We start from the raw sequence: 27,779 nt of genomic DNA, 5'->3' as shown, positions 1-27,779 counted from the left end.
TCTAAAATTCTAAAATTCTAAAATTCTAAAATTCTAAATTTCTAAAATTCTAAAATTCAAAAAAATTTAAAATTCTAAAATTCTAAAATTCTAAAATTCTAAAATTCTAAAAATTCTAAAATTCTAAAATTCTAAAATTCTAAAATTCTAAAATTCTAAAATTCTAAAATTCTAAAATTCTAAAATTCTAAAATTCTAAAATTCTAAAATTCTAAAATTCTAAAATTCTAAAATTCTAAAATTCTAAAAATTCTAAAATTCTAAAATTCTAAAATTCTAAAATTCTAAAATTCTAAAATTCTGAAATTCTAAAATAAAAAATTCTAAAATTCTAAAATTCTAAATTCTAAAATTCTAAAATTCTAAAATTCTAAAATTCTAAAATTCTAAAATTCTAAAATTCTAAAATTCTAAAATTCTAAAATTCTAAAATTCTAAAATTCTAAAATTCTAAAATTCTAAAATTCTAAAATTCTAAAATTCGTAAATTCTAAAATTCTTTTAGTTTAAAATTCTAAAATTCTAAAATTCTAAAATTCTAAAATTCTAAAATTCTAAAATTCTAAAATTCTAAAATTCTAAAATTCTAAAATTCTAAAATTCTAAAATTCTAAAATTCTAAAATTCTAAAATTCTAAAATTCTAAAATTCTAAACTTCTAAAATTCTAAAATTCTAAAATTCTAAAATTCTAAAATTCTAAAATTCTAAAATTCTAAAATTCTAAAATTCTAAAATTCTAAAATTCTAAAATTCTAAAATTCTAAAATTCTAAAATTCTAAAATTCTAAAATTCTAAAAATTCTAAAATTCTCAAATTCTCAAATTCTCAAATTCTCAAATTCTAAAGTTCTAAAATTCTAAAATTCTAAAATTCTAAAATTCTAAAATTCTAAAATTCTAAAATTCTAAAATTCTAAAATTCTAAAATTCTAAAATTCTAAAAATTCTAAAATTCTAAAATTCTAAAATTCTAAAATTCTAAAATTCTAAAATTCTAAAATTCTAAAATTCTAAAATTCTAAAATTCTAAAATTCTAAAATTCTAAAATTCTAAAATTCTAAAATTCTAAAATTCTAAAATTCTAAAATTCTAAAATTCTAAAATTCTAAAATTCTAAAATTCTAAAATTCTAAAATTCAAAATTCTAAAATTCTAAAATTCTAAAATTCTAAAATTCTAAAATTCTAAAATTCTAAAATTCTAAAATTCTAAAATTCTAAAATTCTAAAATTCTAAAATTCTAAAATTCTAAAATTCTAAAATTCTAAAATTCTAAAATTCTATAAGTCTAAAATTCTAAAATTCTAAAATTCTAAAATTCTAAAATTCTAAAATTCTAAAATTCTAAAATTCTAAAAATTCTAAAATTCCAAAATTCCTAAAATTCCTAAAATAAAATTCCAAAAAATCCTAAAATTCTAAAATTCCTAAAATTTCTAAAAAATTCTCTTAAAATTCTTAAAATTCTAAAATTCTTAAAATTCTAAAATTCTTTAAATTCTAAAATTCTTAAAATTCTAAAATTCTTAAAATTCTAAAATTCTTAAAATTCTAAAATTCTTAAAATTCTTAAAATTCTTAAAATTCTTAAAATTCTTAAAATTCTTAAAATTCTAAAATTCTAAAATTCTAAAATTCTAAAATTCTAAAATTCTAAAATTCTAAAATTCTAAAATTCTAAAATTCCTAAAATTCTAAAATTCTAAATTCTAAATTCTAAAATTCTAAAATTCTAAAATTCTAAAATTCTAAAATTCTAAAATTCTAAAATTCTAAAATTCTAAAATTCTAAAATTCTAAAATTCTAAAATTCTAAAATTCTAAAATTCTAAAATTCTAAAAATTCTAAAAATTCTAAAAATTCTAAAATAAAATTCTAAAAATTCTAAAAATTCTAAAAATTCTAAAAATTCTAAAAATTCTAAAAATTCTAAAAATTCTAAAAATTCTAAAAATTCTAAAAATTCTAAAAATTCTAAAAATTCTAAAAATTCTAAAAATTCTAAAAATTCTAAAAATTCTAAAAATTCTAAAAATTCTAAAAATTCTAAAAATTCTAAAAATTCTAAAAATTCTAAATTCAAATTCTAAAAATTCTAAAATTCTAAAATTCTAAAATTCTAAAATTCTAAAATTCTAAAATTCTAAAATTCTAAAATTCTAAAATTCTAAAATTCTAAAATTCTAAAATTCTAAAATTCTAAAATTCTAAAATTCTAAAATTCTAAAAATTCTAAAAATTCTAAAAATTCTAAAAATTCTAAAATTTCTAAAAATTCTAAAAATCTAAAAATTCTAAAATTCTAAAATTCTAAAATTCTAAAATTCTAAAATTCTAAAATTCTAAAATTCTAAAATTCTAAAATTTCTAGAATTCTCTGAATCTTTGGAATTTTGGAGTTTTGATTATTGAGTTTTTGAAGTTTTTGATTTTTGGAGTTTTTTTTTATTTTGATGTTTTTGAGTTTTTTGAATTTTTGGTTTATTTTGTTTTTGGATTTTTGAGTTTGTAGTTTTTTTGATTTTTTGAGTTTTTGAGTTTTTTGAGTTTTTTGAGTTTTTTGAGTTTTTTAGTTTTTGAGTTTTTTTTGAGATTTTGAGTTTTTGGAGTTTTTGTATTTTTTTTGATTTTGAGTTTTTGATTTTTAGTTTTTTGATTTTTGAGTTTTTGAGTTTTTGAGTTTTTGAGTTTTGAGTTTTTTTAGGGTTTTTTATTTTTGATTTTTTTTATTTTTGTAGTTTTTGTTTTTTGATTTTTGAGTTTTTAGTATTGATTGGAGTTTTGGAAGTATTGGATTTTTTGATTTTTGAGTTTTGGAGTTTATGAGTTTTTTGATGTTTATGCTTTTTGGAGTATTTGAGTTATTTTTATTATGTAGTTATTGATTTTTGTATTATATTTAGTATATGGATAATAGGATTTTTTGTGTGAGTTTTGTGATTTTGTTATTTGGATTTTTGGAGTTTTTGTTATTATGGAATTTTTTTCGATTATTGGCAGAAATTTATATTATTCTAAAATTCTAAAATTCTAAAATTCTAAAGTTCTAAAATTCTAAAATTCTAAAATTCTAAAATTCTAAAATTTTAGATTTTTACATTTTTAGGTTTTTAGATTTTTAGATCTTTTGTAAAATCATTAATATCAAAAATTAAAAAAAAAATCAAATAATTTTAAAATCTATAAGTTCCTTTAAAAAAATCCCATTTTTTCCGCATTTTGGCTGTAGTTGCACAAGAAATGAAGAAACCCCACATAGTGTCTACATATTTAGAAAGATAAATATTTGGATTTCCTACATAGGGACCATCCATAAACCACGTGGACAGTTGAGGGAGGGGGTCTGAAATTTATGAAAAGAGGGTTTATGGATAGTTCCATAGAAATGGGATGGGATTAAGGGGAGAGGCGAGGGGCTAAAATTCTAAAATTCTAAAATTCTAAAATTCTAAAATTCTAAAATTCTAAAATTCTAAAATTCTAAAATTCTAAAATTCTAAAATTCTAAAATTCTAAAATTCTAAAATTCTAAAATTCTAAAATTCTAAAATTCTAAAATTCTAAAATTCTAAAATTCTAAAATTCTAAAATTCTAAAATTCTAAAATTCTAAAATTCTAAAATTCTAAAATTCTAAAATTCTAAAATTCTAAAATTCTAAAATTCTAAAATTCTAAAATTCTAAAATTCTAAAATTCTAAAATTCTAAAATTCTAAAATTCTAAAATTCTAAAATTCTAAAATTCTAAAATTCTAAAATTCTAAAATTCTAAAATTCTAAAATTCTAAAATTCTAAAATTCTAAAATTCTAAAATTCTAAAATTCTAAAATTCTAAAATTCTAAAATTCTAAAATTCTAAAATTCTAAAATTCTAAAATTCTAAAATTCTAAAATTCTAAAATTCTAAAATTCTAAAATTCTAAAATTCTAAAATTCTAAAATTCTAAAATTCTAAAATTCTAAAATTCTAAAATTCTAAAATTCTAAAATTCTAAAATTCTAAAATTCTAAAATTCTAAAATTCTAAATTCTAAAATTCTAAAATTCTAAAATTCTAAAATTCTAAAATTCTAAAATTCTAAAATTCTAAAATTCTAAAATTCTAAAATTCTAAAATTCTAAAATTCTAAAATTCTAAAATTCTAAAATTCTAAAATTCTAAAATTCTAAAATTCTAAAATTCTAAAATTCTAAAATTCTAAAATTCTAAAATTCTAAAATTCTAAAATTCTAAAATTCTAAAATTCTAAAATTCTAAAATTCTAAAATTCTAAAATTCTAAAATTCTAAAATTCTAAAATTCTAAAATTCTAAAATTCTAAAATTCTAAAATTCTAAAATTCTAAAATTCTAAAATTCTAAAATTCTAAAATTCTAAAATTCTAAAATTCTAAAATTCTAAAATTCTAAAATTCTAAAATTCTAAAATTCTAAATTCTAAAATTCTAAAATTCTAAAATTCTAAAATTCTAAAATTCTAAAATTCTAAAATTCTAAAATTCTAAAATTCTAAAATTCTAAAATTCTAAAATTCTAAAATTCTAAAATTCTAAAATTCTAAAATTCTAAAATTCTAAAATTCTAAAATTCTAAAATTCTAAAATTCCAAAATTCTAAAATTCTAAAATTCTAAAATTCTACAATTCTAAAATTCTAAAATTCTAAAATTCTAAAATCTAAATTCTAAAATTCTAAAATTCTAAAATTCTAAAATTCTAAAATTCTAAAATTCTAAAATTCTAAAATTCTAAAATTCTAAAATTCTAAAATTCTAAAATTCTAAAATTCTAAAATTCTAAAATTCTAAAATTCTAAAATTCTAAAATTCTAAAATTCTAAAATTCTAAAATTCTAAAATTCTAAAATTCTAAAATTCTAAAATTCTAAAATTCTAAAATTCTAAAATTCTAAAATTCTAAAATTCTAAAATTCTAAAATTCTAAAATTCTAAAATTCTAAAATTCTAAAATTCTAAAATTCTAAAATTCTAAAATTCTAAAATTCTAAAATTCTAAAATTCTAAAATTCTAAAATTCTAAAATTCTAAAATTCTAAAATTCTAAAATTCTAAAATTCTAAAATTCTAAAATTCTAAAATTCTAAAATTCTAAAATTCTAAAATTCTAAAATTCTAAAATTCTAAAATTCTAAAATTCTAAAATTCTAAAATTCTAAAATTCTAAAATTCTAAAATTCTAAAATTCTAAAATTCTAAAATTCTAAAATTCTAAAATTCTAAAATTCTAAAATTCTAAAATTCTAAAATTCTAAAATTCTAAAATTCTAAAATTCTAAAATTCTAAAATTCTAAAATTCTAAAATTCTAAAATTCTAAAATTCTAAAATTCTAAAATTCTAAAATTCTAAAATTCTAAAATTCTAAAATTCTAAAATTCTAAAATTCTAAAATTCTAAAATTCTAAAATTCTAAAATTCTAAAATTCTAAAATTCTAAAATTCTAAAATTCTAAAATTCTAAAATTCTAAAATTCTAAAATTCTAAAATTCTAAAATTCTAAAATTCTAAAATTCTAAAATTCTAAAATTCTAAAATTCTAAAATTCTAAAATTCTAAAATTCTAAAATTCTAAAATTCTAAAATTCTAAAATTCTAAAATTCTAAAATTCTAAAATTCTAAAATTCTAAAATTCTAAAATTCTAAAATTCTAAATTCTAAAATTCTAAAATTCTAAAATTCTAAAATTCTAAAATTCTAAAATTCTAAAATTCTAAAATTCTAAAATTCTAAAATTCTAAAATTCTATAATTCTAAAATTCTAAAATTCTAAAATTCTAAAATTCTAAAATTCTAAAATTCTAAAATTCTAAAATTCTAAAATTCTAAAATTCTAAAATTCTAAAATTCTAAAATTCTAAAATTCTAAAATTCTAAAATTCTAAAATTCTAAAATTCTAAAATTCTAAAATTCTAAAATTCTAAAATTCTAAAATTCTAAAATTCTAAAATTCTAAAATTCTAAAATTCTAAAATTCTAAAATTCTAAAATTCTAAAATTATAAAATTCTAAAATTCTAAAATTCTAAAATTCTAAAATTCTAAAATTCTAAAATTCTAAATTCTAAAATTCTAAAATTCTAAAATTCTAAAATTCTAAAATTCTAAAATTCTAAAATTCTAAAATTCTAAAATTCTAAAATTCTAAAATTCTAAAATTCTAAAATTCTAAAATTCTAAAATTCTAAAATTCTAAAATTCTAAAATTCTAAAATACTAAAATTCTAAAATTCTAAAATTCTAAAATTCTAAAATTCTAAAATTCTAAAATTCTAAAATTCTAAAATTCTAAAATTCTAAAATTCTAAAATTCTAAAATTCTAAAAATTCTAAAATTCTAAAATTCTAAAATTCTAAAATTCTAAAATTCTAAAATTCTAAAATTCTAAAATTCTAAAATTCTAAATTCTAAAATTCTAAAATTCTAAAATTCTAAAATTCTAAAATTCTAAAATTCTAAAATTCTAAAATTCTAAAATTCTAAAATTCTAAAATTCTAAAATTCTAAAATTCTAAAATTCTAAAATTCTAAAATTCTAAAATTCTAAAATTCTAAAATTCTAAAATTCTAAAATTCTAAAATTCTAAAATTCTAAAATTCTAAAATTCTAAAATTCTAAAATTCTAAAATTCTAAAATTCTAAATTCTAAAATTCTAAAATTCTAAAATTCTAAAATTCTAAAATTCTAAAATTCTAAAATTCTAAAATTCTAAAATTCTAAAATTCTAAAATTCTAAAATTCTAAAATTCTAAAATTCTAAAATTCTAAAATTCTAAAATTCTAAAATTCTAAAATTCTAAAATTCTAAAATTCTAAAATTCTAAAATTCTAAAATTCTAAAATTCTAAAATTCTAAAATTCTAAAATTCTAAAATTCTAAAATTCTAAAATTCTAAAATTCTAAAATTCTAAAATTCTAAAATTCTAAAATTCTAAATTCTAAAATTCTAAAATTCTAAAATTCTAAAATTCTAAAATTCTAAAATTCTAAAATTCTAAAATTCTAAAATTCTAAAATTCTAAAATTCTAAAATTCTAAAATTCTAAAATTCTAAAATTCTAAAATTCTAAAATTCTAAAATTCTAAAATTCTAAAATTCTAAAATTCTAAAATTCTAAAATTCTAAAATTCTAAAATTCTAAAATTCTAAAATTCTAAAATTCTAAAATTCTAAAATTCTAAAATTCTAAAATTCTAAAATTCTAAAATTCTAAAATTCTAAAATTCTAAAATTCTAAAATTCTAAAATTCTAAAATTCTAAAATTCTAAAATTCTAAAATTCTAAAATTCTAAAATTCTAAAATTCTAAAATTCTAAAATTCTAAAATTCTAAAATTCTAAAATTCTAAAATTCTAAAATTCTAAAATTCTAAAATTCTAAAATTCTAAAATTCTAAAATTCTAAAATTCTAAAATTCTAAAATTCTAAAATTCTAAAATTCTAAAATTCTAAAATTCTAAAATTCTAAAATTCTAAAATTCTAAAATTCTAAAATTCTAAAATTCTAAAATTCTAAAATTCTAAAATTCTAAAATTCTAAAATTCTAAAATTCTAAAATTCTAAAATTCTAAAATTCTAAAATTCTAAAATTCTAAAATTCTAAAATTCTAAAATTCTAAAATTCTAAAATTCTAAAATTCTAAAATTCTAAAATTCTAAAATTCTAAAATTCTAAAATTCTAAAATTCTAAAATTCTAAAATTCTAAAATTCTAAAATTCTAAAATTCTAAAATTCTAAAATTCTAAATTCTAAAATTCTAAAATTCTAAAATTCTAAAATTCTAAAATTCTAAAATTCTAAAATTCTAAAATTCTAAAATTCTAAAATTCTAAAATTCTAAAATTCTAAAATTCTAAAATTCTAAAATTCTAAAATTCTAAAATTCTAAAATTCTAAAATTCTAAAATTCTAAAATTCTAAAATTCTAAAATTCTAAAATTCTAAAATTCTAAAATTCTAAAATTCTAAAATTCTAAAATTCTAAAATTCTAAAATTCTAAAATTCTAAAATTCTAAAATTCTAAAATTCTAAAATTCTAAAATTCTAAAATTCTAAAATTCTAAAATTCTAAAATTCTAAAATTCTAAAATTCTAAAATTCTAAAATTCTAAAATTCTAAAATTCTAAAATTCTAAAATTCTAAAATTCTAAAATTCTAAAATTCTAAAATTCTAAAATTCTAAAATTCTAAAATTCTAAAATTCTAAAATTCTAAAATTCTAAAATTCTAAAATTCTAAAATTCTAAAATTCTAAAATTCTAAAATTCTAAAATTCTAAAATTCTAAAATTCTAAAATTCTAAAATTCTAAAATTCTAAAATTCTAAAATTCTAAAATTCTAAAATTCTAAAATTCTAAAATTCTAAAATTCTAAAATTCTAAAATTCTAAAATTCTAAAATTCTAAAATTCTAAAATTCTAAAATTCTAAAATTCTAAAATTCTAAAATTCTAAAATTCTAAAATTCTAAAATTCTAAAATTCTAAAATTCTAAAATTCTAAAATTCTAAAATTCTAAAATTCTAAAATTCTAAAATTCTAAAATTCTAAAATTATAAAATTATAAAATTCTAAAATTCTAAAATTCTAAAATTCTAAAATTATAAAATTCTAAAATTCTAAAATTCTAAAATTCTAAAATTCTAAAATTCTAAAATTCTAAAATTTTAGATTTTTACATTTTTAGGTTTTTAGATTTTTAGATCTTTTGTAAAATCATTAATATCAAAAATTAAAAAAAAAATCAAATAATTTTAAAATCTATAAGTTCCTTTAAAAAAATCCCATTTTTTCCGCATTTTGGCTGTAGTTGCACAAGAAATGAAGAAACCCCACATAGTGTCTACATATTTAGAAAGATAAATATTTGGATTTCCTACATAGGGACCATCCATAAACCACGTGGACAGTTGAGGGAGGGGGTCTGAAATTTATGAAAAGAGGGTTTATGGATAGTTCCATAGAAATGGGATGGGATTAAGGGGAGAGGCGAGGGGGGATCCAGGAGGTTTCGGTTGGGTGGAACACGGAACACAATCAATTTATCGTCGCTATTTTTAGATCACGTTTTCCACTTCTTCTCATCGAAACCGTCTACTTTATCGACTTCATTTTGCTGGGCGAGATAGGACGCCGTCTATTTTTAGACGATGACTTAGCACTTTTCCACTCTTGCACTTGAAAAAACCAGGTGGCAGCACGATGTAACGCCACGTCCCTATGATGCGTTCGCCCGAACGGCCCGAACGGGCCGAGTTTGGCGGAACGGTTATAGAGCAGTCCCGTAGCTAGTAACTGATTTTTTTTTATATATTAAATATGTCTTTATTGAACTTTCTTATAATAATTACATTTCTTTTACATGCTAAGTGGTATGGCCTAATGCTCTTCATCTTTGTTGTATTTTTCGTTTTATTATTAACTGATCACATTTATTTACATTTATTTACAGCTGCAGTGCGTGGCCGAATGGTAACGCTGTCCGCTTTGTAAGCGGATGATTCTGGGTTCGATTCCCATCTGCTGCAACCTTCCATCGGATGAGGAAGTAAAATGTCGGTCCCGGCCTTGGTTGTTAGGCCGTTAAGTCATACCAGGTATGGGAGTACTCTCCCTGCCATAAGTACAAACAACACACCAAACCAAGCCTGCTTCGTTGGACTCACAATCCAAAGGTCGTCAGTTTTAACACTGGGGTGGAAGGTTCCTTGGAGTAGAAAGAGGTTTGGGTGCTCTCCCCATTCAAGCCTTCGGACTCCTAGGTTCGAGCAGAAACTTGCAATACACAGAAAAAAAAAATTGTGTAAATTTACATCATTTATGATGTACCAAAAGTGCACGTCATTAATGATGCGAATTTACATCCAATTCATTTGAAATTTAAATGCCATCCGATATAAACTTTTCGAACAAAATTGGTCCCAAAACATGTAAAATTCCGATGAAACTAACGTAAATTCACAAAACCCAAATTTTTTTTTGCTCCGTTGAATCTAGAATCTGATGTAATTTTCAAAAGCTTTCGTAAATACCAGTCCAGGAAGATTAAATGTTTAATTCATTCTTGATCAAAATGTTTTCTTGATTGACCTGAAGTAGAACAAATCTTTCTGTACCGTGATACAAAAGTTTTTTCTTACACACAAAAAAATATTTCCGAATGTTACATCATTTATGATGTAACACTTTTGCACGTCATTAAACATTTAAATTTAAGTGCAATTTTATGTAAATTTGCCACAAATTATACGTAAAAACATGATTTTACGTTTGATTCAACCGTTTACGTCGAATCTCAAGTTTACATCAACTGAGTTTACATGTGATTCATTTTTTCCGTGTCGAGTAAATTCACATATTTTTTTCTGTGTAGCTACATCAAATAATAGATTCAACGGAGCAACTCTCGAATATTTTTTTAAGGGAGTGATAACTACAATGCGGAATGTACTCACCTGACACAACAATCGGCACTGGGAAGTCTCGAACCTTGTGGACCAGTTGGCGAACTGGCCACTGGCTGCACATTTCGAATCCCCCGCCGTCGGAGTTGTCGCCAAGCTTGGCTTGCGTGACCGGTTTTTGCACAGCACCTGGGCGTTTATCTTGAGCCAGTGAAATTCGGCCAAAAGCTGGAGGACTGCTCCAACGGCAGATAGAACAGGTCGCACATCAGCATGATGTCGACGCACGTGAGTTTCTTTGCGTGGGCGTTCCTGAAAACGAGTAGAGTTGAGGCTTGCTGCAAACGAAACAACATGTACGACCTACTTAAACTCGGCCAGCTCCGCGTTCGAAATCAACGACGTGTCCGAACTCTCGACCTGCTTGCTTCCGGAACAGGTCTAGAAAAGAAATAAAATTTTCAACTCAGGCTAAAACTTTCACAAATCCCCACCCGCTTACCGATGTCGTCTCCGACGTCATCACGTCGTCAAAGTGCGTCTTCATCATGTGCTTCGGCGAAATCAGACTACTTCCGCACTCTATCGGTTCAACCGCCTTCACGCCGCCGTCGTCCTCTTCAATGTTGTTGATTACTGGTTGATTACCACCTCATCGTTTACGGTCATGTTTTCCTCGCTCGCGTCGTTCAGATCATGCTTGGCTTGCACTTCCTCCTCGGTCTTGAGGTTCCTTGTCCACGAGCAACGGTATTTCCAGCGATTTTAGCTTCTCCACCGATTCATCCAGCTGCTGCTGCTCCAGGTCGTTCTCAATCACGGCGTCGTCCTTCAACGGTTCGCTCATGTTATCTTTGTCTTCGGCGCAGTCTTCGATCACGTCCGTCGTATTAATGCTCATGATCGGGCCGGGAAAGCTCGAGATGGAGATGGTCGACGGGATGGCAAGGTTCGTCACGGCGGCGGCCACCGGATTTGGCAGTGATTCGTTGGTGACATCCTTGGTGGCGGATACGAGCGAGTTCATGATCGGCGCGGGCTCGCTTTCCGGAGCGCTCATTACGGTGCTGCAAACGTCCGCGAAAAGCTGCAGCTGCGTCGTGTTGACCTCGAGCACGGGCATCGCACTATGGTACATTGGGTGGCCAAGTTTCAAAAAAGTGACCTTCTCCAAATATTTTATGGTATTTTTTTCTCGAAAGTAAACATTCTAACTAAGAAAAATCCAAATTTTCAAAGCTCTAAGTTTGTTCATTACGGAGATACGCAAGCTGAAAGTCAAAAAATGGAGTAAAAAACAAGCGTTTTTCGTAAAAAAGGCTGATTGTTTAATTTTAACATAGCTCAGCCATTTTAAATGTTTTATTAGGACAAATATACATCGTTGGAAAGGTAATGAGATAAGCTTTGAAACTATTAATAGATAAAATGTTGTTTCCAAACCAAAAACTGAAGTTTTCATCGAATAATTGGAGCATTTTTTTGACGAATCATATTTTTTTGTGTTTGTTAATCGAGAACTTTTTTTGCTAACCGATGCTAAACATGAAACTAAGATCACTTGAAAGATTGGATTATAATCTAACATTGCTGAAATTTCCAGCCTGCGATTTTTTGCGTTTTCGGAGATATGCCATTTTGAACATTTACGTTTTATCAAAATTTGCTGCAATCTACATATGCGCCCGTTTATTTCACTTGCTTTGCTACATACTTCGTGGGCATCGTCGCTTCAAAAATCAATACCTGGTTTCAAGAAGTTCGAAATGACTTTATTGGAATTTTCTGTTGCCTACATTCAAAATTGAGTACCTTAGTCAAAATAAGGTATTCGTACCGAAGTTTCTCAAGCGAAACTGGAGAATCTCAGTTTGATACCGAAAAAAGTATTCAGCAAAATGTTGACTTAGCATGATGAATTTCAGCGATCAATTTATGAAACTGATCCACATTTAAGTTCTATGTTGGTTAGTACAAAACATCATAAAAAGTACCTTTAACATATCCTGAAGCTGTCACAAACTCTATAATCAAATGAATTTTAAGAATATGGTTTGTATTTTATCGTTTTACTTCATAATTAATATTTTGGATAAAATTAATTTTTCTGTTATTTGATTTAACAATTAAAATATTCGCAATTTATGCCCATAAGGGTGGGAGGGGGGGGAGGGGGGTGGTCTCAAGTTATACGGCATGGACTCACAAAAAGAAACACAGCAGGAAATAATAAATATTTGACTTAAAATGAATTTATTACGCTTAACAAAAATTTGTTGGTTGGGGAGGAGGAGAGGGGGGGGGGGGGTGAAAGAAAGAGGAGGGAGGGGTTGTGTCCTTAAAGTGGGGGGGAGGAGCTTATCCATAATTTAATAATATAAACTTGCAATATAATATATATGCAATTCTGTTTCACTTGCAAATGTATGAAAAGACTATTTATTATAAACAATCAACTATTGAAAAACATGAAAAGTCATAAAAATCGACGTATATCATTTCAATACCATACAATTACCTAAATTTGTATCAAAAAAACATTTAAAAAGCAAAAAAATAATTTGGCCGCCTGTTTGTATGGAGATGGCCCATAGTGCATCGGGTTCGCGGTGGTCGTCGTCGTCGTGCTGGTGCTCGTCAGCGTCATGCACGTGTTGACCGATGGAATGATTGGAATGATGGACATGACCACTGTGCATGGGGGGAAAAGGGTGGATTAGTTGAGAGGGAAAAGCTTTTCCAATTCCATCGGTACTCACATCGGTACAGCCGGTTGCGGTTTGCTGATCGGCTTCCTTTTCTGCAAGTAAATTAAACTTGAATCAATCAAGTCAAACGCACACGAATCGCAATTTTACCTTGATAAATCTTCGGCAACCAGTTTGCGATGGCATTTTTCAGCGCCAGCCGCGGATGGTACACAATCTGCGACAAGAATGCCGTCGCATCCTCCTGGCAGATTCCGTCCTCGTTTTCCGTTTCCATCTTGATATCGGACGAGCTGATCCTCATGTCCGAGCTGCACAGTTCGGGTTGGTGACCACTCCGCGCAACAGTGGAATAATCTCCGGCGTGACACCTGGTGAAGCGCGTGATAAAAATATTCTTCTCGTGGGCCACACTGATCAGCCCGGTCAAATGGTCCGAATACTTGACGGTGTACAGCTCGCGCCAGTAAGCTCGGTGGTGGCCAACTAAAGAATCTGATCTGATGTCCAAAAAATCTTCGAATTTGTGGCAACGGTGGCAACAAGACGAACCACTGCCTTTTGTTTACTACCAAAAATTTGACGTTTTGATTCCGATGAAAATGTCGGATTGTTCTGTCGGAGTCAGCGCTGCCAGATTTGAAAATTTCTACAAACACAGATACAGACAAATTTGTATTGTAAAGTCTGTAGCTACCTAACGAATATATATTTACTCTCTAACGCCCATGGTATCACCAGAGCACCAAGATTTTGACAAATAAATACTTTTAAAAAATCGGGTATTTTTGTGAAAATAATTATAAAATAATTTTTTTTTCTATTTCTAGATTTTTATTTGTAAAGGTACTATAAACATAGAAAAACCCGTAGTTATTAAAAAAAACTGTAAAGTTGAACCAATAATCCAAAGTCTAAACCGTTTTTGATAGTACTCCTGATCACCCTATTTCAACTTGGCTTTTGTAGACAAAACACATTTTTTTGGCTGTCTGCAAAATCTTTTGAAACCTGGAATTGAGCATCTAGAGAGTCTATCTTTATTCTGTCGAGCATTTGAAAATTCAGGTATTCCCAGAATTTTCTGGAAATCTGACAATACTGAGCAGGAAACACTTTACACTCAGCTGGACAGAAAGTCTAACTCCATGTTGCTCTTTTAACATGTAACAACAATGTAAATGGGTCAATGCAAGATTGTTAAAAAAGAAGAACAAGTTCACATTGACCCATTTACATTGTTTAGGTTGAACTATGGCTAAAAAGAGCAGTGTATGAAGCTGTGCAAAAAAAAATCGAAGATGTTAACTCGTTTTTCTTGCCCATATCTCTCGTTTTGATAACTTGAAAAAACTAACTGTCAAATAGGCTTGTAAACCTAATTTTTAAATTTAGTTTAAACATCCATTTTAACCCGTTTGTGCTCATAAGAATCTTGCACAAGCCACGTGGCCTGCAAATTTAAAAATTTATTCTCCCCTCCCTGACTGAAAAGTTCGTCGGACGTCCGTCGTTTGTCGTCCGTGCAAACGTACGACGTCGCACGACAATGTCGTGCGACTTTCGCGCGAATGTCATACGTTTTTGCACCAAAATGTCGTATTTGTCGTGCGATCGATGATCGAAATTGTACGACATTGTCGTACGACATTCGACCGACGTCGCACGGTTTTGTTATTTAGGATGTCGTGCCTTTGTCGTGTGATGTCATTTCGGGTTTTTAGGTTATGTTGCAGTAAAAAATAGATATTTCTTTTATTTTTATTTTTTTTAGATGTATTTTTATTGTAAATTTCACTTTTTCACTCGATTTAAAATACATTCATTAATTTTACTTGTGTGTCGCGATCTCCACGTAGTTTTTGGCGTTGTCTTCCAGTTGGTCTTTCAGCTCATCGCTCGGCATCTTGGCTGGAAGTTTTTGGCGTTGTCTTCCGGGTCCGGAATTTGCCAGCCATCTTTTCGAGCCGACGCCAGCGTGCGAGGCAGCATCTTGATCAAGATTGACTATTGCTCTCCGACTAGCCGCAGATACGGCGGGGTGCGGCGCCACCGTTTATGTCCCATGGATTGATGGCCACCGGAGTACGGGACAACGTCGGTTTACGCACTTCCGGAGCAGATGTTTTTGCGGTCGTTACAGCTTCCGTTCAACAAACTACGTGGGACAACACAAAGACGCTGGTTTGTTAGCAGGATCAGTTTGGAAAATTTTTGGTTACCTGAAAAAAGATAACGTCATTCGGCTGAATCATCATATCCAAATCATATCTAGAGTTTTGTTGTTGAAACAAAGGGAATCTCATGACAGATATCATACTCAAAAAATCTGTGAAAATTCATAAAATAATTAATTGTGGAATATTCAAAAATTTAACTTTCAATGTAAAATTTTGAAAAAAAAAAAACTAAAAAAGCAGTTAATTAAAACTTATAAATTTTTAAGAAAATAAAGATAAAAGTAAGTTTAAGAGAACAAAAAATTCTAACATTTTAGATTTCAAATTTAAAATCAATATCAACGCATGGTTTTTCTCCAAATTTTTATGGAGAAAACCCATCTGGACCTGTTTAAATATTTTTGATTTTTTTAAATTTAAAGTGCATGTGTTTCTGAAGACCCCAAAGTCCATGCTTTCAGGATGCTAAGAACTTAAAAGACTTAAAACAATTTTAAAATGTTCGAATGTTTAAATTAATCGTAAAAATTTAAAATATCTGAATAATTTAAAAATGAAATTTAATCTTTGACATTTTTGAAATTTACAATATAATTATAATTATAAGAATACACTCAAAACCCGATGGTTTGACACCAACTGTTGTCAAACGAAAGGGGTCACTTTTTAGTTTGACACCCATTTTACAAACGAAAAAGTGACCAACCACCGGGGGCTGAGTGTAATACAATATAAAAAATTAAAAGATTAAAAATTTAAGATCCTAAGTATTTCAAAATTATAAAATTTTTAAAATTTAGAGTTTAAGAACTTTAAAATTATAAAATACCAAAAATTCTATAAAAAAAATTCTTAAATTATAAAAAAAATTGCATTTTAAAATTTGATAATTTTAGAACTTTAAAATTTTGGAATTTTGGAATTTTGGAATTTTGGAAATTTGGAATTTTGGAATTTTGGAATTTTGGAATTTTGGAATTTTGGAATTTTGGAATTTTGGAATTTTGGATTTTGGAATTTTGGAATTTTGGAATTTTGGAATTTTGGAATTTTGGAATTTTGGAATTTTGGAATTTTGGAATTTTGGAATTTTGGAATTTTGGAATTTTGGAATTTTGGAATTTTGGAATTTTGGAATTTTGGAATTTTGGAATTTTGGAATTTTGGAATTTTGGAATTTTGGAATTTTGGAATTTTGGAATTTTGGAATTTTGGAATTTTGGAATGTTGGAATGTTGGAATTTTGGAATTTTGGAATTTTGGAATTTTAGAATTTTAGAATTCTAGAATTCTAGAATTTTAGAATTTTAGAATTTTAGAATTTTAGAATTTTAGAATTTTAGAATTTTAGAATTTTAGAATTTTAGAATTTTAGAATTTTAGAATTTTAGAATTTTAGAATTTTAGAATTTTAGAATTTTAGAATTTTAGAATTTTAGAATTTTAGAATTTCAGAATTTTAGAATTTTAGAATTTTAGAATTTTAGAATTTTAGAATTTTAGAATTTTAGAATTTTAGAATTTTAGAATTTTAGAATTTTAGAATTTTAGAATTTTAGAATTTTAGAATTTTAGAATTTTAGAATTTTAGAATTTTAGAATTTTAGAATTTTAGAATTTTAGAATTTTAGAATTTTAGAATTTTAGAATTTTAGAATTTTAGAATTTTTAGAATTTTAGAATTTTAGAATTTTAGAATTTTAGAATTTTAGAATTTTAGAATTTTAGAATTTTAGAATTTTAGAATTTTAGAATTTTAGAATTTTAGAATTTTAGAATTTTAGAATTTTAGAATTTTAGAATTTTAGAATTTTAGAATTTTAGAATTTTAGAATTTTAGAATTTTAGAATTTTAGAATTTTAGAATTTTAGAATTTTAGAATTTTAGAATTTTAGAATTTTAGAATTTTAGAATTTTAGAATTTTAGAATTTTAGAATTTTAGAATTTTAGAATTTTAGAATTTTAGAATTTTAGAATTTTAGAATTTTAGAATTTTAGAATTTTAGAATTTTAGAATTTTAGAATTTTAGAATTTTAGAATTTTAGAATTTTAGAATTTTAGAATTTTAGAATTTTAGAATTTTAGAATTTTAGAATTTTAGAATTTTAGAATTTTAGAATTTTAGAATTTTAGAATTTTAGAATTTAGAATTTTAGAATTTTAGAATTTTAGAATTTTAGAATTTTAGAATTTTAGAATTTTAGAATTTTAGAATTTTAGAATTTTAGAATTTTAGAATTTTAGAATTTTAGAATTTTAGAATTTTAGAATTTTAGAATTTTAGAATTTTAGAATTTTAGAATTTTAGAATTTTAGAATTTTAGAATTTTAGAATTTTAGAATTTTAGAATTTTAGAATTTTAGAATTTTAGAATTTTAGAATTTTAGAATTTTAGAATTTTAGAATTTTAGAATTTTAGAATTTTAGAATTTTAGAATTTTAGAATTTTAGAATTTTAGAATTTTAGAATTTTAGAATTTTAGAATTTTAGAATTTTAGAATTTTAGAATTTTAGAATTTTAGAATTTTAGAATTTTAGAATTTTAGAATTTTAGAATTTTAGAATTTTAGAATTTTAGAATTTTAGAATTTTAGAATTTTAGAATTTTAGAATTTTAGAATTTTAGAATTTTAGAATTTTAGAATTTTAGAATTTTAGAATTTTAGAATTTTAGAATTTTAGAATTTTAGAATTTTAGAATTTTAGAATTTTAGAATTTTAGAATTTTAGAATTTTAGAATTTTAGAATTTTAGAATTTTAGAATTTTAGAATTTTAGAATTTTAGAATTTTAGAATTTTAGAATTTTAGAATTTTAGAATTTTAGAATTTTAGAATTTTAGAATTTTAGAATTTTAGAATTTTAGAATTTTAGAATTTTAGAATTTTAGAATTTTAGAATTTTAGAATTAGAATTTTAGAATTTTAGAATTTTAGAATTTTAGAATTTTAGAATTTTAGAATTTTAGAATTTTAGAATTTTAGAATTTTAGAATTTTAGAATTTTAGAATTTTAGAATTTTAGAATTTTAGAATTTAGAATTTAGACATAATTAGAATTTAGCAATATTAGAATTTACGCATATAAGCAATCTAGAAAATCGCAATTACGACATTAAAGCCATAAGCACTTTTCGCAATACTCATAACGCAATATTAGAATATTCAGAAATTTAAGCCAATACGCCAATAACGCCAAAACTGCAAAACTCCTATAGAATTTCAGAATTTAACGCCATATAACGCCAAATACACTTAAACTCAAACGCCAATCCTAAAACGCCAATTAACGCCATTAAACTCAAATACGCCATAAACGCCATACGCCAAACTCCAAAACGCCAAAACTCCAAACGCCAATACTCCAAAACGACCAAAACTCCAAAACGCCATAACGCCAAAACTCCAAACGCCAAAACTCCAAAACTCCAAAACTCCAAAACGCCAAAACTCCAAAACGCCAAAACTCCAAAACTCCAAAACGCCAAAACGCCAAAACCGCCAAAACTCCATAACGCCAAAACTCCAAAACGCCAAAACTCCAAAACTCCAAAACGCCAAAACGCCAAACCTCCAAAACCCCAAAACTCCAAAACTCCAAAACTCCAAAACTCCAAAACTCCAAAACTCCAAAACGCCAAAACTCCAAAACTCCAAAACTCCAAAACTCCAAAACTCCAAACTCCAAAACCTCCAAAACTCCAAAACTCCAAAACTCCAAAACTCCAAAACGCCAAAACTCCAAAACTCCAAAACGCCAAAACTCCAAAACTCCAAAACTCCAAAACTCCAAAACTCCAAAACGCCAAAACTCCAAAACTCCAAAACTCCAAAACTCCAAAACTCCAAAACTCCAAAACTCCAAAACTCCAAAACTCCAAAACTCCAAAACTCCAAAACGCCAAAACGCCAAAACTCCAAAACTCCAAAACTCCAAAACTCCAAAACTCCAAAACGCCAAAACTCCAAAACTCCAAAACTCCAAAACTCCAAAACTCCAAAACTCCAAAACCCAAAACTCCAAAACTCCAAAACTCCAAAACTCCAAAACTCCAAACTCCAAAACTCCAAAACTCCAAAACTCCAAAACTCCAAAACTCCAAAACTCCAAAACTCCAAAACTCCAAAACTCCAAAACTCCAAAACTCCAAAACTCCAAAAACTCCAAAACTCCAAAACTCCAAAACTCCAAAACTCCAAAACTCCAAAACTCCAAAACTCCAAAACTCCAAAACTCCAAAACTCCAAAACTCCAAAACTCCAAAACTCCAAAACTCCAAAACTCCAAAACTCCAAAACTCCAAAACTCCAAAACTCCAAAACTCCAAAACTCCAAAACGCCAAAACTCCAAAACTCCAAAACTCCAAAACTCCAAAACTCCAAAACTCCAAAACTCCAAAACTCCAAAACTCCAAAACTCCAAAACTCCAAAACTCCAAAACTCCAAAACTCCAAAACTCCAAACTCCAAAACTCCAAAACTCCAAAACTCCAAAACGCCAAAACTCCAAAACTCCAAAACTCCAAAACTCCAAAACTCCAAAACCTCCAAAACTCCAAAACTCCAAAACTCCAAAACTCCAAAACTCCAAAACTCCAAAACTCCAAAACTCCAAAACTCCAAAACTCCAAAACTCCAAAACTCCAAAACTCCAAAACTCCAAAACTCCAAAACTCCAAAACTCCAAAACTCCAAAACTCCAAAACTCCAAAACTCCAAAACTCCAAAACTCCAAAACTCCAAAACTCCAAAAACTCCAAAACTCCAAAACTCCAAAACTCCAAAACTCCAAAACTCCAAAACTCCAAAACTCCAAAACTCCAAAACTCCAAAACTCCAAAACTCCAAAACTCCAAAACGCCAAAACTCCAAAACTCCAAAACTCCAAAACTCCAAAACTCCAAAACTCCAAAACTCCAAAACTCCAAAACTCCAAAACTCCAAAACTCCAAAACTCCAAAACTCCAAAACTCCAAAAACTCCAAAACTCCAAAACTCCAAAACTCCAAAACTCCAAAACTCCAAAACTCCAAAACTCCAAAACTCCAAAACTCCAAAACTCCAAAACTCCAAAACTCCAAAACTCCAAAACTCCAAAACTCCAAAAACTCCAAAACTCCAAAACTCCAAAACTCCAAAACTCCAAAACTCCAAAACTCCAAAACTCCAAAACTCCAAAACTCCAAAAACTCCAAAACTCCAAAACTCCAAAACTCCAAAACTCCAAAACTCCAAAACTCCAAAACTCCAAAACTCCAAAACTCCAAAACTCCAAAACTCCAAAACTCCAAAACTCCAAAACTCCAAAACTCCAAAACTCCAAAACTCCAAAACTCCAAAACTCCAAAACTCCAAAACTCCAAAACTCCAAAACTCCAAAACTCCAAAACTCCAAAACTCCAAAACTCCAAAACTCCAAAACTCCAAAACTCCAAAACTCCAAAACTCCAAAACTCCAAAACTCCAAAACTCCAAAACTCCAAAACTCCAAAACTCCAAAACTCCAAAACTCCAAAACTCCAAAACTCCAAAACTCCAAAACTCCAAAACTCCAAAACTCCAAAACCCAAACCCAAAACTCCAAAACTCCAAAACTCCAAAACTCCAAAACTCCAAAACTCCAAAACTCCAAAACTCCAAAACTCCAAAACTCCAAAAACTCCAAAACTCCAAAACTCCAAAACTCCAAAACTCCAAAACTCCAAAACTCCAAAACTCCAAAACTCCAAAACTCCAAAACTCCAAAACTCCAAAACTCCAAAACTCCAAAACTCCAAAACTCCAAAACTCCAAAACTCCAAAACTCCAAAACTCCAAAACTCCAAACCCAAACTCCAAAACTCCAAAACTCCAAAACTCCAAAACTCCAAAACTCCAAAACTCCAAAACTCCAAAACTCCAAAACTCCAAAACTCCAAAACTCCAAAACTCCAAAACTCCAAAACTCCAAAACTCCAAAACTCCAAAACTCCAAAACTCCAAAACTCCAAAAAACTCCAAAACTCCAAAACTCCAAAACTCCAAACTCCAAAACTCCAAAAACTCCAAAACTCCAAAACTCCAAAACTCCAAAACTCCAAAACTCCAAAACTCCAAAACTCCAAAACTCCAAAACTCCAAAACTCCAAAACTCCAAAACTCCAAAACTCCAAAACTCCAAAACTCCAAAACTCCAAAACTCCAAAACTCCAAAACTCCAAAACTCCAAAACTCCAAAACTCCAAAACTCCAAAACTCCAAAACTCCAAAACTCCAAAACTCCAAAACTCCAAAACTCCAAAACTCCAAAACTCCAAAACTCCAAAACTCCAAAACTCCAAAACTCCAAAACTCCAAAACTCCAAAACTCCAAAACTCCAAAACTCCAAAACTCCAAAACTCCAAAACTCCAAAACTCCAAAACTCCAAAACTCCAAAACTCCAAAACTCCAAAACTCCAAAACTCCAAAACTCCAAAACTCCAAAACTCCAAAACTCCAAAACTCCAAAACTCCAAAACTCCAAAACTCCAAAACTCCAAAACTCCAAAACTCCAAAACTCCAAAACTCCAAAACTCCAAAACTCCAAAACTCCAAAACTCCAAAACTCCAAAACTCCAAAACTCCAAACTCCAAAACTCCAAAACTCCAAAACTCCAAAACTCCAAAACTCCAAAACTCCAAAACTCCAAAAACTCCAAAACTCCAAAACTCCAAAACTCCAAAACTCCAAAACTCCAAAACTCCAAAACTCCAAAACTCCAAAACTCCAAAACTCCAAAACTCCAAAACTCCAAAACTCCAAAACTCCAAAACTCCAAAACTCCAAAACTCCAAAACTCCAAAACTCCAAAACTCCAAAACTCCAAAACTCCAAAACTCCAAAACTCCAAACTCCAAAACTCCAAAACTCCAAAACTCCAAAACTCCAAAACTCCAAAACTCCAAAACTCCAAAACTCCAAAACTCCAAAACTCCAAAACTCCAAAACTCCAAAACTCCAAAACTCCAAAACTCCAAAACTCCAAAACTCCAAAACTCCAAAACTCCAAAACTCCAAAAACTCCAAAACTCCAAAACTCCAAAACTCCAAAACTCCAAAACTCCAAAACTCCAAAACTCCAAAACTCCAAAACTCCAAAACTCCAAAACTCCAAAACTCCAAAACTCCAAAACTCCAAAACTCCAAAACTCCAAAACTCCAAAACTCCAAAACTCCAAAACTCCAAAACTCCAAAACTCCAAAACTCCAAAACTCCAAAACTCCAAAACTCCAAAACTCCAAAACTCCAAAACTCCAAAACTCCAAAACTCCAAAACTCCAAAACTCCAAAACTCCAAAACTCCAAAACTCCAAAACTCCAAAACTCCAAAACTCCAAAACTCCAAAACTCCAAAACTCCAAAACTCCAAAACTCCAAAACTCCAAAACTCCAAAACTCCAAAACTCCAAAACTCCAAAACTCCAAAACTCCAAAACTCCAAAACTCCAAAACTCCAAAACTCCAAAACTCCAAAACTCCAAAACTCCAAAACTCCAAAACTCCAAAACTCCAAAACTCCAAAACTCCAAAACTCCAAAACTCCAAAACTCCAAAACTCCAAAACTCCAAAACTCCAAAACTCCAAAACTCCAAAACTCCAAAACTCCAAAACTCCAAAACTCCAAAACTCCAAAACTCCAAAACTCCAAAACTCCAAAACTCCAAAACTCCAAAACTCCAAAACTCCAAAACTCCAAAACTCCAAAACTCCAAACTCCAAAACTCCAAAACTCCAAAACTCCAAAACTCCAAAACTCCAAAACTCCAAAACTCCAAAACTCCAAAACTCCAAAACTCCAAAAACTCCAAAACTCCAAAACTCCAAAACTCCAAAACTCCAAAACTCCAAAACTCCAAAACTCCAAAACTCCAAAACTCCAAAACTCCAAAACTCCAAAACTCCAAAACTCCAAAACCCAAACTCCAAAACTCCAAAACTCCAAAACTCCAAAACTCCAAAACTCCAAAACTCCAAAACTCCAAAACTCCAAAACTCCAAAACTCCAAAACTCCAAAACTCCAAAACTCCAAAACTCCAAAACTCCAAAACTCCAAAACTCCAAAACTCCAAAACTCCAAAACTCCAAAACTCCAAAACTCCAAAACTCCAAAACTCCAAAACTCCAAAACTCCAAAACTCCAAAACTCCAAAACTCCAAAACTCCAAAACTCCAAAACTCCAAAACTCCAAAACTCCAAAACTCCAAAACTCCAAAACTCCAAAACTCCAAAACTCCAAAACTCCAAAACTCCAAAACTCCAAAACTCCAAAACTCCAAACTCCAAACAAAAAAAAACTCCAAAACTCCAACAAAAACACCTAAAATCCCACCCCCCCCATAATCAAAACCCAAAAATACCACATCCAAAAATCCCAAATAACACCAAAACCACCCCCACAAAAAAAACAAACCCCCCCACAAACATCCCCCCAAAACCCCCCCACCCACAAAAAAATACCAAATCAAATAAAACCCCTCAAAAAAAACCAACCAAAACAAAAAAACCTACCCCCCCACACCCCCCACACCCCCCCCACATACCCCACAACAACCTTCAGCATCACGAAAAACCCAAAATGCACCCACCACCACTCGCACCATCCATGCGGCGCCAAACATGTAAGATAATAATTATAAACAACACCAATCTGCAGACCACAACTCATAACACCCAATATTAGCCCTCATACTTTCCGTCTTCCAAGCTCACTCCCGATACTTTGAAATGCGCCTCTTCCATCATTTCAATGACTTGAAGCAACAGTTCTATTGATACAAATTTCCGGTGGATCAGAAACACCGCCAAGAGATGATTATTCTGTACCCCTTTTTCTCTTACCTTGGGTAGAACTTTTGACGCTCGGTGTTTCATCCTCCTCCTCCTTTGGAATGAACCATATCCTCCATAAGCTCGGTTCCTTCCGGTCCCGTCTTCCGCCACGAAGACCTGGCCCGCCGGATTCATGCGTCTCGTCCTCCTCCTCCACCGCCACGAAGACCGAATTCTGAATATCTGGAACATAAGAAGCTATAATTTGGCCACTTGCCCACTCCGGCCGGAACTTTCCGACAGAAAAAAAAGCACAACTTACCTATCAACCGGTCAAAATCCTTCCGAAGCCCAACATCAACAATAACTGGTTCGATTCGGTTGCAATCAAGTCCAAACAAGACCAGCTGAAGAGAACTGTCAAACTGTTTGCGTCGACGAAAATCGTGACGTCGAATTGAAGGAAAATCGATGGAAAAAACAATGTCGGGCATGTCGAGTGTTTGTCGTACGTTTGTCGTCATTTCGACCAATCGATATCGAAACGGTAAAATCAAAACCGCGCGACAGCTTGTACGACGTGCGACATTTTTTAAACAGGGCTATCATGATTATTTTGCCATAAAAATGTTTACTTCATCAATAGAGTAATCTACGTGCGTATGTGTTGCGTGTACTACACGAAAATAAAGTGATGTTAAATTTTGACAGCCGGCAAAACCAAATGGCGCGCTAGTGTGCGTACGCAAAATGTCATAAAGCTCTATGGCCCATTTAGATTCTTTTGCTTGATATATAAAACCTTAACAAAACAGATTAGAAATTTACACATCTATTACTCATTTTTGGGTAAAGCTGTGCTGTCGGAGTTATGATTTCGATGTGCGAAGCTCGTGCCAAAAACTCCGACAATTTTGACAATCCGTAATCAAGATTTTTTTCAAAACATTGTGGTAACAAAATCATTCTCAATTTCTAAAGAAATTTTCAAATTTGTTACTTATTGATAGTGTGAAATTTAGTATATTAATGAAAATGCTCACCGAAATACTATGATTGTAAGTAACCCGATTAATCCGCCGGAGGAAAGATTCTGCAGTAGCAGTTGGCAACTAAGGCTGTCCGTAAACGGCCCCGTCCACCGGTACACTGACTCCCGTCCCGTCGTTAGTGCCTCGGTACTTTGGCTCTCCGTCGGTACAAGAATTCGCGGGGTTCCTGCTCGCAAGCTGCTGTGCCAGTGATAGTGAATACGCCCAAATCATACAAGATCGATCTGCGTACAGTCGGTGCCCTCTAGGAAACTTACCCTACTTGTGTTTTACGTGATCAACGCCAACCTTGCTACAAGGCCATTATTCTGGTCTGCCGTAACCGAGAAGAACGCGTAAGGTGGTTCCAAGCCCCAGATTCTGCTTGCCCTTTGACTTCCGCCTTCCGGCATCAAATTTTGTGACCTTTCCTTCACCATTCACCAGCGAAATCAGCAACAAGCAGTTTTAAGAGAATGACTAGACTTGTGCAGAAGTTTATATTTGCGATAAAATTTTGCATACTTACTCTGATCATGGAAGTTGAATTTTATAAACAAAACATCAAACAGATGCCGCCCGCAACTATTTTTCAATGTGCCTCCAATCGGCATTCATTGTTTTCAAATAATTGCATCCAACATGAAGTTTGTCGAGCTTTTTCTTTCGTAGAATCAAGCAATAAACACAAAAACAGCTTCAATTTCATGCGCACAAATCAATCATAACATTGCACTGAATTGTTTTCGCTACCGCTTGAGCTGTCATTCCAAAATAATGTAGCAATTTAATTTTAAATGCTGTTTGAGTTTACATTTACAACATTTTACATCAAAAATGCATTTACATGCTTTTCATACTTTCAAATTTTGCCAATGTCAACAAAATCAAGTTCATTTACATGGGATTTAAAGGTTACGTTCAATTTAAATTTACATTAACCCTCTTTAAATGCAATACAACGATTTACAACGATTTTCAAATTTACATTGAGCATGCTTACATTCAAAACATCATTTCAGTGTCCTGTAAAATCACACTTTTTTTCTGTGTAGAGACCACAAAAGACCCGGGGGTCGTTAATGTGGATGGTTTGATTTTTGATTTTGATTTATTTTATTTACTTAAAATTGTTTTACATTATTGCATTGAATCGAATACATTTGGGTAAAAAAGAAAAAAAAATCACTTTAAAAACTAATCCTAACTTAAAACTAAAAAAAAATAATTCATTGAAATATTCAAAATCATTAGAACGAGTAAACTACGAACTGTATTTTAAGTACGGTATGCTGATCGGAAGGAACGCGGTCAAGAAATGTTGCGTGTTCTTTTCGTGACCCCCCCAAGAAAAGTTGACAGTTCGGTATGAGCGCGATTGACGGTGTGCGCGCTTGAGGTTCTTTCGATGAAAAAATAAAAAGATTCAAAATATTCAAAACATAAAATCAAATAGATTCAAAATGTTTATTCAAAAATTTAACAACAATTAGAAACAAAATTAAGAAATCAATAAATAAAAGCAAATTTAGAAATTCTTAAATTCTAAAACAAGAAAAACAGAAATTAAGAAAAATATGTAATTATGAAATAAGGAAATTAAAAAACTATGTAATTATGAAATAAGGAAATTAAAAAATTTGGAAATTAGGAAACAAGGGAATTAGGAAATTTGGAAATTATGATATAAGCAAATTAGTAAAATAAAGAAAATAAAAAAATTAGCAAAAAATTATAGTTCGATTAGAATTTCCTACACAGAAAAAAATATTCCTGTAAATTTACATTATTTATCATGTACCAAAAGGTATCATGATAAATGATGTATATTTACATCAGTTTCATTGGAAATTTGCATTAGATTCATTGGAAATTTCCATTAGTTTTGAAAATTTATATTAGTTTTGGAATTTACATTAGTTTTGGATTTTACATTAGTTCAAATCAACTAATTCTGATTGGCCAATGGGAATGAGAAGCTCGACTTGGATTGCAGTAGGAAAAGGGTGTGGCCTATGTTCTATTTTGAAATGGTTGAAGCGGGCAGTGGATTTTTTGTAAAATCCATATATTTATACCAAATAACTTTGTATTTTTGGTTAAATGAAGTTAAAACTCTATAAATATGCCAAAAATCACTTTTAATTCATGTTTTGAAAGATTTCCATAGATTTTGAAAAGTTTAATGAAGAAAATTCAATGTGTCTCATTGTTACCCATGGGCTGAAATGAGTGGGGAACAATGAGACAGCCCTGGATTCTGGGTATATTCAAAATTTTAGCCAAACCTAATGAAAGGATATTGTAGCCCAACTCAATCACTATGGAACGTCGAAAGAAATTTAAAGTAGGGGAGCTGGGGGTAAGACGGCCAGGCGGGGTAAGACGGCTACCCCACTGTTTTACTAAGTATACTAATGAATATTACTAAAATGTTTAGCAATACTGTTCCTCATGCTAAATAATGCATATGGAGTCACCTTTGCCAAAAATATTGTTTGAAATAGTATAAAAATAGCTCAAAATAAACAAATAATTTTTGAACTTGAAACTGGATGTAATTGCAGGCCAAGGATTGATACCTAAGAGCATGCAATGGCACTGACCTTGTTGCGTGCTCTTCG

General features: G+C 28.6%; 2 protein-coding genes across 2 annotated transcripts in view; both read right to left on the bottom strand.

Annotated features, from left to right (window-relative positions):
* LOC120426364 (uncharacterized) overlaps window positions 1-11,559 on the bottom strand; it is a 33,275-nt gene extending 21,716 nt beyond the window's left edge. Inside the window, exons 1-4 of the mRNA XM_052705942.1 lie at window positions 11,148-11,559; window positions 10,939-11,072; window positions 10,804-10,877; window positions 10,683-10,748 (exon numbers count right to left, since the gene is read on the bottom strand). Coding sequence (XP_052561902.1) covers window positions 10,683-10,748; window positions 10,804-10,877; window positions 10,939-11,072; window positions 11,148-11,559 — 686 coding nt within the window. The remainder of the gene's footprint in view (window positions 1-10,682; window positions 10,749-10,803; window positions 10,878-10,938; window positions 11,073-11,147) is intronic.
* A 1,107-nt stretch (window positions 11,560-12,666) lies between these two features.
* LOC120426380 (uncharacterized) lies at window positions 12,667-13,705 on the bottom strand. Its single transcript, XM_052711625.1, has 2 exons — window positions 13,295-13,705; window positions 12,667-13,236 (listed from the first exon to the last, which is right to left on the bottom strand). Exons 1-2 carry the CDS (start codon window positions 13,446-13,448, stop codon window positions 12,932-12,934), a joined length of 459 nt encoding a protein of 152 aa, XP_052567585.1. The 5' UTR covers window positions 13,449-13,705; the 3' UTR covers window positions 12,667-12,931.
* Between the last annotated feature and the right edge of the window lie 14,074 nt (window positions 13,706-27,779).

Source organism: Culex pipiens, chromosome 1, assembly GCF_016801865.2.
Source record: "Culex pipiens pallens isolate TS chromosome 1, TS_CPP_V2, whole genome shotgun sequence".
NCBI classification, from domain to species: domain Eukaryota; kingdom Metazoa; phylum Arthropoda; class Insecta; order Diptera; family Culicidae; genus Culex; species Culex pipiens.
Note: the sequence above shows the minus strand (reverse complement) of the source record. Positions and strands in the feature narration are given on the sequence as shown.